Source organism: Falco peregrinus, chromosome Z, assembly GCF_023634155.1.
Source record: "Falco peregrinus isolate bFalPer1 chromosome Z, bFalPer1.pri, whole genome shotgun sequence".
NCBI lineage: Eukaryota > Metazoa > Chordata > Aves > Falconiformes > Falconidae > Falco > Falco peregrinus.
This window is the reverse complement of record NC_073739.1, coordinates 24,647,732-24,663,160: the sequence shown is the minus strand read 5'-3', so window position 1 is coordinate 24,663,160 and position 15,429 is coordinate 24,647,732. Positions and strand designations below refer to the sequence as shown.

At 37.5% G+C, this 15,429-nt stretch overlaps 1 protein-coding gene across 2 annotated transcripts in view; it reads left to right on the top strand.

The window, feature by feature from the left end:
• Window positions 1-15,429, top strand: part of MAN2A1 (mannosidase alpha class 2A member 1) — a 127,800-nt gene that overhangs the window by 78,510 nt on the left and 33,861 nt on the right. For both annotated transcript variants that reach the window (XM_055790276.1, XM_055790277.1), the window contains exons 13-16: window positions 1,925-2,090; window positions 3,962-4,192; window positions 4,303-4,425; window positions 12,506-12,620. In XM_055790276.1, the coding sequence (XP_055646251.1) occupies window positions 1,925-2,090; window positions 3,962-4,192; window positions 4,303-4,425; window positions 12,506-12,620 (635 nt within the window). The remainder of the gene's footprint in view (window positions 1-1,924; window positions 2,091-3,961; window positions 4,193-4,302; window positions 4,426-12,505; window positions 12,621-15,429) is intronic.

Below are 15,429 nucleotides of genomic sequence, written 5' to 3'. Positions count from 1 at the left end.
AAGGGGGAAATGGTAGACTGGCTGGTGTTTATAAGAATTTGAGTATCCATGGTGCAAAATGGCTTTTGTTAAAATTAGTGTAGTGTTGAAAAAAAAAAACCAAAAACAAACAAAAAAAAACCCAAACACAAAACCAAACCACAACCAAAGAGCAGGTTGGAAGAGAGTAGGTGAGGTTTTCCAGCATCACGGAGATTTTCCTTGTGCGTCTGTATTGCATTGATAGTTTAGTGGTGGATTAACTTTGTGTCTCTGACTTTACACTGTATTTGTGTAAAGTCCTCTGTCCCAGAAGAAGGAAGAGTTAAATTTGTACCTCCTAATTAACTCTGAGCAGTTTGCCGCTGCCTCTCAGCCCTGAATTTTGCTGTTACACTATTTCCAAAGTATCATCTCAGTAGTGTTGTCCACTGCCTGTCAGACTTTATCGGACCTCACTCTCCTCTGGCAGGTCTATATATGAGGGCTACCCTGTTTAGAGCTAATGTTGGAAAAGAGAAGAGAATAAAGGGTTTAGCTATGTGACTTATTAGCAGGACCTTAGCTGTACTGTAGTGCCAGGCTAGCAAATAATGGAGCACAGAGCGTCTACATGTGTGAGTAAGGAATTTGGAAGACTTAGAAGCAGAAGGTGAGATTATGGAAGGAGGTTCAAGCTACAGGTGATGTCTAACTTGAAAGATCTAAGTGACAATGAGATTACTAGTTTGGGTGGAAGGAGACAATTCTAGATGAAGCAGTTTCATTTGTGAAGGTGGTAATTGCATTTGAAGGTGAAGATATGAAAAGAGGAGAAGTAAAATCATGCACAAAATGCTGAGCAATCTGCATAGAAAACAGAGCAGACAATAAGGAGAATCTACTTAGAAGAAATGTTGAAGGAGTGATTTGATGAGTAAGAAGTGGATATCTTGAAAACTGGTGAAACATAAGATTTAATGAAGTAAACTGTTTTACATCAGGAAGGGTCAAAGAGGTTGAAGATAGAATATTGGTTCTACTGTGTATCTAAGAAGTTATTAGAAATTTCGGCGAGAACATTTCTCACTGTGAAATATAAATTTTTTTAAAGGATGAAATGAGCAGAGGGAAACTTCAGGGGACAGTTGTAAATAGTGCATTCTTTGAGCTTGACAATGAAAAGACAAGTATAATGATAGTCCTACAGATGCACGAGTCACAAATGTTCTAGTATATTTATTTTTCTATATCTTAAAACATAGAAACCTGTAATAAAAAATGTATAGGCTAATGAAGTTGCTGTATTCAGTCTCAGAGCCGATTCTTTTGGTAGTAACATAATCTGTGTTCAAATGGAAGAACAGGCATAAGGTTACATAAAAAATAGTTATTCCATATGTACCTAATAGAAAGATTTCAATGTATACACAGACAATTGCCATAGGGAATTTGGTAAATTATAATTACTTAAAAATTTCCCTTATAGCAGAGAGAAACTAGTTGCTTTAAAGAAAATGTATCAGATATATATGTATGTACAGCAGGTTTTATTCATTGCTTCATTGTTTCTAAGTTATGTTAAACGGAGAGCAACTGTGGATAAGAATTTAATAGTTCAGTCTGAAAAATAAATTTTAAATGCCCTTAAATGTCTTGATTGTGCTTGCAACTGTTATTATCAATAATTTAGTAGTTAAGATGGGAAATTGAAGTATTTCTATTCTAAGTTATTTTTAAAATTTCTTGGAAAAATAATAGCATTAAGAAGATGAGGTCTGCCAGAGTTGATGTTAAATATCCATTGTTTCCTGGTTATGTTTTGCATATTTATTTGTTGTGGTATGTACCTGTTGTTCTAACACTGTTTTAACGCTCTGTACATAAAATTTATGTGCAATAATACTAAACCTGAAGGAGGAAGGTTTTTTGCCAAAAGATAATTTGGCAAATATGTTTTTTGCAGGTACCTTTTGATATATAATCCTACAGAACAAGAGCGATTTTCAGTGGTTTCAGTCAATGTGAATTCACCTAGGGTTAAAATATTATCTCCTTTGGGAAAACCTGTTACTGTCCAGGTTAATGCTGTTTGGGATGGAGCAACTACAGTATCACATGAAGCATATCAGGTATGCCGCTTTAAAAAGCGTTAAAGTACTTTTGATAGGTATTGTACCTTCACAGTTGAAGAAACAGAAGGCGTACTGTAAATACTCGCAGTTCTGTCTTCTGCAGATAATGCCATTAATTCATTAAGTCATTTTAAGGGGAAAACCCCCACACATATATATTTAGCATTAATGTTTCTTAATCTGATAAATTATTAAACTTTTGTGATAGTATATTACATTTAAAAGGTCTGTTTCAGCTGCATGAACAGAAAATACTGGATGTGTGTATTTTACTCCAACTTTCCAAAGCTGTCTTTCCTTCAAGTGGTGGTCTATACACACAGTCAGACAGTCTGTATGTGCTCAAGTACTCCAGGTGGAAGTTTTTTTAAGTACAATGGCTTAGGCAGTTGGAATCTGATTTTTATCTTCCAGATATAGAGGCTGTACTCTTGTACTCAAGCTAGTCAGAGGACTTCGAGTCCACCTGTTGGTTTTGGTTTTAAACAAAGTTTCCTAGAATGTCCGAGTCATACATCGTTATAGAAGATTGTCCTCAATGATCACCCATCAGAAACTGTATTTTGTTGTATTTGTAGTAATATAATAGTACTGTGTTACTTTCAGGCTTACATTCTTAGTCTGATTCCTTTTGACTTGGGAGCCAAGTTGGACTTGTTTCAGGATAGTGTTTCTGTGAAGAAAATTCAGTTAAGTGTGTCTCAGTTGTCCTCCAAATGGATAATTATTGATAACTGTTGTGGGTTAACTCCAGCCAGCAGCGCAGTCCCACACAGCTGCTCACTTACTGCCCCCAGTGAGATCGAAAGAACTGGAAGGGTAACAGTGAGAAAACTTGTGGACTGAGGCGACAGTTTAATAGGTAGCGCAAAAACTGCATGTGAGCAAAGTGAGATAAAGAATGCATTCGCTGCTTTCCACTGGCAGGCAGGTGTTCAGCCATCCGTAGGAAGGTGGGGCTTAGCTGTAACTGTTGCTTGGGAAGACAAAGGCTGTAACTCCCAACGTGCCCCTCTTCTTCACCCGGTTTTTATTGCTGAGCACAATGCTGTGTGGCCTGGGGTATCTCTTTGGTCAGTTCCAGCTATGATCCATCCCTTTGGTCAGCTCCCAGCTTCCTGCGCGCTGGCAGGGCAGCGTGAAAAGCAGAAGAGGCAGTGCTCAGCCATGGGTAAAGCATCCCTATGTGACCAACACTGCTGATGCCAACACCTAGCACCATATGAGCTACTGTGAATAAATGTGTAACTCTATCACAGCCAAAACCAGTACAATAATTATACTAAATAATACACTGTTAATTGCCTGAGGAAGAAGAACTAAAATCACGTATTAGTACCTCAAATTCTGAGCATATTGCTTTGGAAATCTACCTTGTATATTGTTCTTCTGTGCAGGTTACTTTGTAGCTCCTAAATAACCAGAGACTAACAATGAGACAGTTGCCTTATTTTGCTATTTAAATTGGTGGATTTTTAAATGCAACTTAAGTGATAAATAGGATCTGTGTGCACTTGATGTGCTCAACACGCATCTTTAATACACAGGAAAGATGCTCAGAACTGCACATCGCAGCTACCATTCTTTTTTTTAACAAGATTCAAAATCATTATTGCACTAATGTAACAGTGATCTTGATGCTATACAAATTAGCAATGCAGACATTTTTCTTTGCTAAGTCTTCTTAATGTGCTTCAGCTATTAATTTTGGAATGTCATTTGCAGTATTATACTCATTTATGGAATGTGGGGAAAATTAAGCTATTCTAAAATGACAGAAGCAAAAGGAGTTAGTCTGAGCGCATATTCAGTATGAAAAGTTGATACTTCAGTGTTTTTAATAACAGTTTCTTCTTTGCTCCCAACAGATCTCTTTTGTGGCACATCTACCGCCTCTGGGGATTGGAGTTTATCAGCTTTTGGAGGTTCAGAGTTCAGAAGCAGTTTTAGCAGACTATAATATATACATGAGAAATAATAGGCAGGAGAAGCCAGACAGACTTTTCAAGATAAAAGAGATGCAGAATTCTGTGGATAATATAATCTTAGAAAATTCTTACATGAAACTGTGGTTTTCTGGAATGTCTGGATTACTGGAGGTGTGTTGCATTATATTTTGAAGCACTGTTTTACCTTTTTAAGAACTTCTGTTCTTATTTGTGGAAGTTCAAATGTGTTAACCATTTTAAACATAATTCTCTGTCCTTAGAAAATAAATACCAAAGAAGACGGTAAAAATCATCAAATGAAAGTGGAGTTTGCTTGGTATGGAACTACAAGTAACCGTGATAAAAGTGGAGCTTATCTCTTCTTACCAGATGGAGATGCCAAGGTAAATCTTCCGTTTGCAAAGAGATTCTAATCTCTAAGTAACTTGAAGTGTTCTGGAAATACTGATTGGAAGAGCTAGTTTTCTCCAACCCTGAAATACAACTGTGTGACTAGAAATAATGGCATCAGTTTTTGAAATTATTGGCAGAACTTATTACTTAACTGTACATTTGGGTAAAAACATAGCATTAATTTGAAAGTGTAAAAATTTTCAGAATATTTATGATTCACCAAAAAACTTTCTAGGACCAAGCTGCTACCCTTGCAAGAAATCAGGTGAGATGTGACCATTCATTATCAATAAAATAATTTCACTCACTTATGCTGAAAAGGTGTAGGACATACTGTTTAATTTCTTCATTTCTTCACTTTTCTGATCTTTAAGATTTCTTGACTGGGAATTAGGAACTTTCAGTTCAGAGTGTAGTACCTTTTTAGCTGATACTGGCATATTTAGTTTAATGTGGTAAATAAGATACTGAGTCAAACTGATGAATGTAAAGACGCTGTAACAAGCAACTGTTCTGATTTACTTATCTAAGGTTATCAATATTTTTAGCTGCATAATTATTGGAGGGTAATAGCATACTCCTGTTAGTTTTCAAATTGGAAATTCAGAAATGACAATGTTCTTACACTGACTTAATTACCGTGCAGACTCTACCACTGGTGGAACTGGGAAGGTGGTAATTCAGAAAGCAAATGATGAAATAATGAACACTTTTAAGAAGCTAGCTACTTTATAGCATTTTTCTTCTGCCCAGTTTCTCCTGGGGAAACTTAAGTTGCATGTATAAAACAAACTAGGAGTTCTATGTTTACCACATCTGGAAAAAAGGAGGGGTAATCTTTTTTTGTTTGTTTGTTACATGTGTAAATCAGTCTGCAAGTGGACAGAACAGTTTCCTTTCTTTTAGAAGCACATGGTTTGAGTGTGAGTTGGCAGTTTTAAACTATTTAGTATTATTTAGTCCCATAGTTGTTTCCATTAGTAATGTTCAATAGGCTTCACTTACTGTTAATTTTTACCTGTCAGTGTTTTAATCTGTGACTACCTGAACAATATCACTTAGGGCATTTTTTTATTATTTTTACCTTTCATCAGCTGCATGGTCACACTTTAGCTAATTTTATTTTGGATGCTACTTAGTCTTTTGCTTATGTAAACAATAATTGCTAATTAACATCTAATTCTAAATACGCATCTGAATTTGCTTAATAAAAATATTGACAAAGCTACGTAGCGAAATGCTGTGGTTTAATCAGAAAAAGTCTTTCCCCTGTCCTCAAGCACAGTTAGAAAATAGGGTACATATTGAACTTTTATGAAAAATGAAATTAAAGTGCATTTTTAGTTAACATTAAAAAGGGTGGTGTGTTCAGCTTTTGTAACTTTTTATACAAGAAAAATGAAATAATTATATTTCTAAAAATTCTGCTTCATTAATATTAAGGCTCATTTGACTTGCATTTTAATAACATTAATTAGATTTTCCCATTGGGAAAAACAGTGTAATCCTTTAGTAGTTTCTAAGACATTTTGAACTGAAGATTTCTGTCAGAAGAAATGCCATCTGTTCAGGGTTCTCAGTGTGAGGTGGATTGACATTTTCTAAGTCATTCTGCAGAGTCGCAATAGGATAGATTACTGGCAGTTTTCTTGATTTTTGGCTAGGTGTTTTTTTTTTCCTGTCCCCCTGTTACTGCAAACTTTGCAGAGAATAATTGCATTTGATGTTGGGTCATTTTCCTCTGGTATGAGTACAGTTATGTTTTCTTTGCCTTTATTAACTGGTTGTTTTATCATCTGGTAAGTGTTTTGATTCCTTTCTTTTCAGTTCTGCAATATTCAGAAAATGTTTTCTTCATCTAGTTTAATTTTCTGTCTTACTGTAGTACTTACACAACCTTTTTGGTCTTGGATTCTTCTGCCAGTTTATTTTTGGAAACTTGGCGCTGTAACATGCTACCTTTGCAGGCTGTGGCTTAAAACCACGTAAGAACACTTGACACATACCATGTAGCTCTGGTCATCAGTAGGCTGTCACGAGTAGATGTTATGTATTTTGCAAATGGTAATCTGTCTACTAGAGTGTACACAGATCTGCATCTTTCAAAAGGTCCCTTGAATTAATCGTCTTTATGGCTGACCTAAAATCAGTCTAGAGCACTGCAGAGTGCATTCTTGCTAAGAAGTGGTAAGCCTCTAGTGCCAGCACTAAACTGGCCATCAGCAGAGACCTGGGTTAATGGCAGCAATTTACATAGCATCAAATAGAAGGTACACCAGTAACTCTTTGTCACTGCTCTGGAAGGAATAGCTGGACTTAAGGCTGTACGACACCATGGCAAATGTTGCCATGATGCAGCTAGACAGCTCCCCATAAAACTCTCTCTGGGTTGTGGCATAAGGTCTTGACCATGGATGATTCTATTTCTGCTGTCTCTGAAGTGTGAAAGTAGTTCAGTGGCAGTCTCAGGTCAGGACACCAGTGTGAAGTCCAGGACAGTGACACAGAACAGAGGCTCCATGCTGCCTAGAGATAAGACAGTGCTCCTACCATCTCTTTGTATTTTGTGCAAAACAGAAAAAAAGCAAGGTACCAGGGAAAAAGACAGACAGTATTTTAATTTTTTTAAGCGTTAGTGCTGCTTAACTACATACCAGTGTTACCATGGTTTGGAACGAAGGGACGTCTTTGAACCTTACAATAAATACAAACAAAAGCATCCTGCCTGTGGAGGGAAAACATGTTTTTATCTCTTGTGATTTTGTGAAGGGTGGCTGACTCGATAAATCTCTTAGATGTGGAGGAAAAAAACCCCAGTATTCAGTAAACTTTGAAACAGTTAAATGTCTGTTTTTCTTCTGTATATTCAAGACGAAGTCAATACGTGATGACCTACTTACTAGCCATGTTCAGTATCAATAGGGAATAGAACAAAGCCCTTTTTTTCCAAAGAGTCAGATGCTAAGTGTTTGTGGGATCAATGTGAGCGGTTCATTTTCTTGTTTTACAAATGAGTTTTTCAGAATCTAAGAGGACTTTTTTGGTAGACTCAGATTGGGAAGTTGTGATTCTCCTTCAGGCAGCTGTGTCTGTGCACACATGTATATACTAGTTGCTGTAGGTACTTATGTGCTAACAGAATATATAAGAAAAGATACATTATTTTTTTAAAAAAGTATCCTGCAGCATTTCTACTGTTAGAGCTTTCCTCCTGGTTTTTTCCCCTTCACACTTTGTGTCCATGGTTAGACTTCCTTTACTGGTGATGCTCTCTGACTTGTATAGCTGTAGCTGCTGCTACTAGCTTCAAGAAACTTTGACAGGTCCTTTTTTAATCTGTCAGGGTTACCCGTTACCTCTACTTCTCAGAGAAGAACACACATCTGAGTTACCTAAATGCTTGGCCTTCAAGCCTAAGGAAAAGATACTGATATCTTTCCACATTTTTGTGGACGAGGTTAGGGTGTTCCACTGCCCAAAAGGAGAGAGACTAGCCATGTAGAGTATCCTGCAGTATCTATACATCTTCAAATATTCCCTCTCAAAAGGGCAGAGGATCCTCATTCAAGCATAAGTGTCCTTACTTTTAATACTTCCCCTGGTTTTGTATGCCTGATAACGGGGAGAGACAAATATGTAGGCACCACTACCTGGAGGGTGCTCACAATATTCAGAAATTGGCTGTCTTTGAAATGTCTGTTCTTTCCTCGGTGCTATGCATTTTCCTCAAGTATCGTATCCATCATCTAAAACTCTGTCCCACATATTGGTGGGGTTGTTTTGGAGACAGAAGTGTTCAAATGACAACCATCTCTTTTCTGCCACATAATTCTTCAAACAGTTCTCAAGAACTCATAGTATTTGTTTTTTGGGTTTTTTTAAATCACACCCCCCTGCCCCAGCCCAGTCTGATCTCAAACTGTGTCAAATGAAGGGAAATCTGCTATTGAGAAGCAACTGTTCTTGAAGACTTTTGTCTTGAATTCTTTTTTAAAATCTCAGGCATATCAAGAGCAATTCAGCATTGTAAAACTTGTTTCTGAGCACAGCTTATTTGACTTCCACACCAACAGTGTGCTGCACTGCCAGAAATTTCTAGGCCACAGTAAGATGGTTAGTAGTGCTTCACTTGACTAAACAGGAAAGGCTTATTGCCCATGCTTCATGCCTTCAGGCTGCAATATGCCATGCCAGCTTCTATGCCAGCCAGCAAACCTTTAAGTGAAGGTATCTCTCCTGTTAACTCTGCCTCTTGGCACTTTGGCACCTGATTCGATGACAAGTATTTTAAGATATCGTGGGGAGTTATGGGATATTATTTTGCTCCACATGTTCTCCCTTAAATGTCTAGCTTGCTTTTTTTTTTGATTATTTTTTTTTTATTTCCTTCAAGGGGAAGTTGTCATATTTCTCTTGAATATGAGTACTGAAAAATGGTTTCTGGACCCTTTGACCCATAGTTCTGTTATCCTGTTTTTGAAAATACTGCTTTCCAAGCTCAAAAAAACCTGCCACAGCAGGCTGCTGAACCTTGTACAATGGAACCCCTTTCCAGTGGAGCAGAGGGGAACAGATTTTACAGTCACTATCCATTGTAGCTATTTAGGAAGTGGAGTCTTGAGACGACCACTGGATATGAGACCCAAGTATTTTTATTCCTATTTTAAGGTCTGAGTAATCACAGAATCCTTCATGCTAGAAGGTCATTTAGTCTAGGCTCCCGCTCAAACCAGAGTAAATACTGAACTCAGACTGGGGCTTTGTACAGTCAGTTTTGCAAATATATCTCTATCATTGTTCCTTCCAACTAGAAAGTGGTTTGTGTCTCAGTCGTAAGAGGCCTATTTCTGCCCCTTGGTCAGACTTCCACATCGAAAGTATCTTTATATTTCAGATCCAGGACCAAGATTATTTCACAGGCCTCTGTGCATCTCACCAAGGATCTTTACAAAGATGCTAGAATAACTGCATATTCAGTGTGTGAAGATGTTTTCCTGCTTAAAAGCCTGATTCACCAAATTGTTTTCAGTGTGGCAGACCTGGTCAGTTATCTCTTTATAGGTTCTGAACTCCGTATGTCTCCAGCTAACTATTAAGAAATCACATTCTAGCATCAGTTCTTTTCTAGACATGAAAAATTAATTAGGAGACTTCCCTGTTCTTATAGTACCATATTTTTTCTTCATTTTTCCTGTTCGCCCAACAGTCAGGAAGCAATAGGCATCCGTGTGAACTTGAGTGTACATCATATCTCCACTCTTTGTATCAGAAAACTTGTCTAACCCCCAAAATCACATGATACCATGTGCCTTTGTAACTCCCCTTCCCCATTTGTATATTCTCCCTGTGCTGTGTCTGAATTAGAGGCTTGCAAACTGGTTTTGATGCATTTCTCTCAATGCATGTGCTAATGGAAAAATTCTGTTGTTTCAGACAATATCTGCAAAATAATGTGTAATTCCTTTTCTTCAGTATCACCTCGTCTTTCCATACAGTTCAGAGCAATGAGTATGGTTGCTTCTTATCTTCAGCTGGGGAGCTGATGTGGCAACATGTCCACCTTGGAGAATCTGGTGTGTGAATTTGGTGTTTGTGACAATATCCCAGAATCAGGGAGCTGTTAAATGCATCTCATTTTGGCTTTCTACCATTATGGGAATAATGTATTTTGGTAGCTGTTGTCAACGTCACCATCATGTTTTATACTAACAAGCTCAATGTAACAAAGTTCCTTCAAGTATTTATTTTTTTTTTTTACTTTTTGTTCTAAAAAAAAAAAATCAAATAAAAAGTTCAGGTAATTTTTTTTAGTAATTGCACAGCCTTTTGCATTGCTTTGTCCCTCATCTAGTATCTCTGTTTTGGTAGTTTGGTCCTGAATAGCTCCAGTGAGAGCCCTAATGAAGAATGTCCTTAAAAAACAACAGAGATAAGGTCATGAAATAGGTGTTACTTTGCTAACAGAATGTATTTGGCAGGCTGCTGTTCATGTAAGTAGTATTCTTCCAGGTAATAATTGGTGAGGGTATTTGCTCTGATAATCTTTTGAGGCCTGTTGGCTTCAGATTTCTCAGATCATTTTCTGAGAGTTCCTTTAGCTGCTGTTTCAGTCCTTCATTGCTAACCTGAGGATCTTCACATTGTGCTATCTTGTAGGTATGATTTTGAAGAAGAATGAATTATTCTACCTTCCTGTCAGTAATCCAGTTCCTCCATGGGGTTTTAATCTAAACATATACTTCTAGGAGCATGTAGTCTAGTTGAATGAGTTTGTCTTCGCTGCCTATGTCCAATAGATAAGCAGATAGATAGCAATCTCTTCTGTCAGAAGAAAGGGTAAGATTCAGTCTACATTTATGCATCTTTGACGTTTTTCATGGAAATAAGAGAACCCAAAAGTCGGCTCAAATTCTAACCTAAGATCTGGCCTTCAAATTTCCTTTATCCCATGATATTAATTCACCTGGCTTCATGTCCTCCTAATACAATACTACTGCTATATTTCTGTTAGCAAATGGATTTTGCATAATAGGTAATACGTGTTTCTCTTACTGACAAGATGAGACATCTTGGAAGTACCCCAGTATCCCATCATTTTTTCATGTCAACAAGTCAGGAAGTCCAAAAGACTCTTTCCTCATTTGGGTTTTTGTACTAGTTAACTGAATTCAACATTGCTGTAAGATGATCAGTAGAAAAATCCCCCTTTCCCTAAAACAACCCATCTTACAAAGTGTAAGCAACTATGGTTCCTCGTCCTGTACAAAGTATTCCTGCAGTTGATAGCTACAGAGTTGCCTCTTGGAGCTCTGGCAAAGCTTTTATTAAACAGCATTGTGCCTGAAGCTTTAAGAGTAAATATGTGAATAGAAAGGCAGGCTTTTAGTGTTTAAAAGTCTCCTTCAGTTTCTTCTTTTATGCAATACTTCTTGAAATCTTCTTTGTGAATGTATGTATAGTTATATGTTCAAAGAAGGTTGGATGATACATGCCTGTACTTGTTCCTTTCTGCCATGTTTTGTCTTTATGTATCTAATCTTGATTTCATGTCTTCCACAAGATAAATTTGATCTTTGGTTTTCTTCCTTGAGAAAAGAGCATGCTCTCTCTCCTTATGACATTGGTACATACAGGAGGACAGCCACCCTCTAAGAGCTTTCTGCTTAGATCGCTCTGAATAGCATGTTTTTCAAGCATTTTGTTGGGGGGGGGGGTTTTAAATGAAGTCTTTATTTATTGCTGTTGTCCTATAGTAGTAGTTGCATGCTTAATATTTAACCCGTTTTTACCCTTGCAACCATCCATGTATTTCTATATAGTGTATACAGGTCAGTTTGGCATCAACTCTTGTAAAAAAGAAGGCATCAATCATTTGCTTAGCCAAAACCTGGAAGGACTGTGACTATATGGAAAAATATTTTTTTTTTCGTCTTTTTGGATATGAGAAAATTTCTGCTAGTCTTTGATAAGTATCATTAAGAACCCAATGTGCCTCTGGAGATTTCGTAATGGTTGCCAATTCTACTCTGCATTCCAGGGGCTCCCCTGGCAACTGTAGCTGCTTTTGATGAAGAAAAACTTCCTCTTTAGCTTCAGAAGGATATGCTAGACTGGTCCAGAAGACAGTGTAGGGGCAGCTTTCTTCATGCAGTATGTACCACTGATACAGTAAACTGAGCAAACAGTCTGCCACAGATTATGAAACTACAGAATGATTACAGGTTAGCAAGTGTAATTTCACATGCAAAAAAGCTCAGTCCAGATGTTTGCAATATTTAATACATTGCTGTGTTTGTCTGTAGGCCTTGTGTCCATTAATCCTCATAAAATACCTGTGAGATATGTAATGAGGTTTTTGTTAATTTTAGCTAAAGGAAAAGTGGTGCTGGGAAGAGAAACTGCTGAATTTCAGATTAGGAGTAATTTTTTAATTCCCAGCTTTTAGACTAGACTCAGATATAGAACAGTTCAAAAAAATCAAAGACTTTATTAAATACTTTGATTTATTGACACTACTTTTATGCAAAACCTTCAAAATAATTATTCTGACTTTCTATTTTCCTTTTTTAGCCTTATATTTTTACAGATCCACCTACCGTAAGAGTTGCTTATGGAAGGATTTTCTCAGAAGTTGTATGTTTTTTCCACCATGTGACACATACCATGCGACTCTATAAAGTGCAGGGTAAGAGTTAGGAAATTCTGTCTCTCTCAGCAGTTATTTTTTGTTACTAGAGTCTTGGATCCTATCTGTCTTTCTAATGTTTAAATGCACATCTGAACCAGTGCAGGATTTGTTAGACTGAAGCCTTTATGAAGCCATGGGTCCAGAGCACCATGATCCCTTTCTGAGCATCATGCTAGTCATTAAGCAGGCATGCTTAAATTCAACAGGTTTGTTGGAGATACATCTCAGTATTAGGAAATTTTATGGTATAAATTACCTACAAGGAAGTCCCAAACTTTACTGGGTCATCTCAATGTTGTAGGTAGCTGTAAATGGTGAAAATGAGGGGGAAAAAATTTAGAAATGTATTGGAGATTATGTAAAAACATAGTTTCTTTCATAGCTTTAAACTTACTGATGGAGGTACAGTAACTTCTTTAAAGTCACCAAGAATGTAAAGTTCTTTGTTAGTGGCATTAATAGTGAGGTCTAATTTACTCCACAACTGTGGGCATGCTTTAGTTATCTGTGAGCTTTGTCTTTATGTTCTTTATTTGCTTGGAAGAGCTTTTGACAGAATTGGCTGGCTGTTGAGAGGCACCAGCACTGAATACAGTCTTTATTGTCTCTTAGGACATAACAACAGTTTTGCTTGCTTTTCCTTCAGTAAAGCTTCTATTTTTTGTTTCTCTACTGTTCAACTCCCAATTTGCAAGAAAATTCTTGGAAAACAGTAACTTTGGAAACTCTTTGCCCTTCCAAACTTGATGATTAAATTGGCCAGTAAAAAATGTAAAAGAGGGAGGAAATGGTGGTGCAATTGTATAAACTTACTTTCTTCTAGAAACTTGACTTAAAATACGTAAGTGTATCTCTTTGTAGTTGAAGTAGGAAACATACATTTTTCAGTTGTTCTTTTTGTATTTACTCTGTTGTGGTTTAACCCCAGCCAGCAGGTAAGCCCTACACAGCCACTCCCTCCCTCCCTCCCTCCCCCTGTATTGAGATGGGGGAGGGGATTGGAAGGATAGAAGTGAGAGAACTCATGGGTTGAAACTAAGACAGTAATAGGTAAAGCAAAAGCCGCACATGCAAGCAAAGCAAAAGCCGCGCACACAAGCAAAGCAGAACAGGGAATTAATTCACCACTTCCCACGGCCAGGCAGGTGTTCAGCCATCCCCAGGACAGCCGGGCTCCATCATGCGTAATGGTTACTTGGGAAGACAAACGCCATAGTGCCACATGTCCCCCCCTTCCCCCTTCTTCCCCCAGGTTATATACTCAGCACGACACCCCATGGTGTGGAATATCCCTTTGGGCAGCCCAGGCCAGCCGTCCCGGCTGTGTCCCCTCCCCATTTCTTCTGCCCCTACAGCGCTCTCGCTAGCAGGGCCCAGGAAACCAAAAAGTCCTTGACTGAGTATAATTGTTAAACAACAACAACATGCAACAAATAGCAACAGCTAACAACATCAGTGTGCTGTCAACATTGTTCACACACCAAATCCAAAACATAGTACTGCACTAGCTACTAAGAAGAAAATTAGCTCTGTCCCAGCTGGAACCAGGATACTCTTGTGAGATTTTTTTGAAATACAGAAGCATTGCCTAATACATTCAACACTTGAAGGAACTTAAACATGTTTTGTATTAGCATTACTTTTACTATAGGTGTCAAAATTGTCTGCGTGGTTTTTAAAATATTATAATTTTCTTTCTAAACACCTTAAAAATCAAATAATGGAGCTATAAGTACTTTCAAAGTCTCCCTTGCTCTTGCCCTTATTCCTTTTAGGTTTCAAAAATAGTATTGTGAGCAATATGTACATCAGTTGCACAGAACTGATCTTTTTTTAAAATTTTTTTTAGTTGTAATGTATTTCTCTTTAGAACTAAAATTCAGATGCCTCATTTTTTATGACATACTTACTTTGAACTTGATTGAGTTTACCCATATGACATATACAGATCAGAGTTCAGTTGCCAGCTTGTCTCATGCAGTAATTGTAGATCAAACTCTAGACCACATTCCTTTTAAGTACAAACCAAAATGTTATGTAGTAATTTTTTGTGACGATCCTGAGGAAACATGTTTATTTCAATATTAATTTTTGGGGGGTTTATGTGATCAATCAGTAAAATGTGCTTAGATGAAAAAAGTTATCTTGAGGTCAAGATGTACTAGATTGTCAAAAATGTGAAAAGAAAGTTACTTTTCTGCATGGGTTTCAGTAAATTGATCTTCGTAGCAAGGAGGGAACTTACATATGAAGACTGTGTATTGTATTGAAAGGGAGGGAAAAAGCCTGAAGAGTGTCTTTTGGTTAGGGTGGGGTTGGTTTTTTTTCTTTAAAATACATTTCTTTGTAATACTTCCTTTTCTTTAATTAGTTACCAGAAGTATTATACTTCCATTTCACAGTTCTCAGAAAATGGGTTGTCAGTGAAAATCACTTGCTTGCCAGTTTCTAGCACATACATTTATCTTTCTTTTACAGTGCGCTATTGTTGTGTTAAGAGTCTGACAAGTGGCCAGAACAGGGATGGAGACTGCACCCCTTGGGCTGAGTCATGAGGTTCAGAAAAGACCCCCTTGCTTTCTAAACTCCTTCTCGGAGAGGAGTCTAGGTGCAGCTGGATCCAGTCCTGGTCTCAGACTTGGTCAACAGATTTGTCTAAAGGATTGTATGTACAGCCACTTATCAGAATTAACATTTGCCTGCCAGTCCAGTCAAGGGCTTCCACTGAAACAGTTTCACAAAGTTGAAAAAAATAAATGATTTATTAAGGTGGCAGATATAATGAGTTTGGAATTGGCATTGGTAA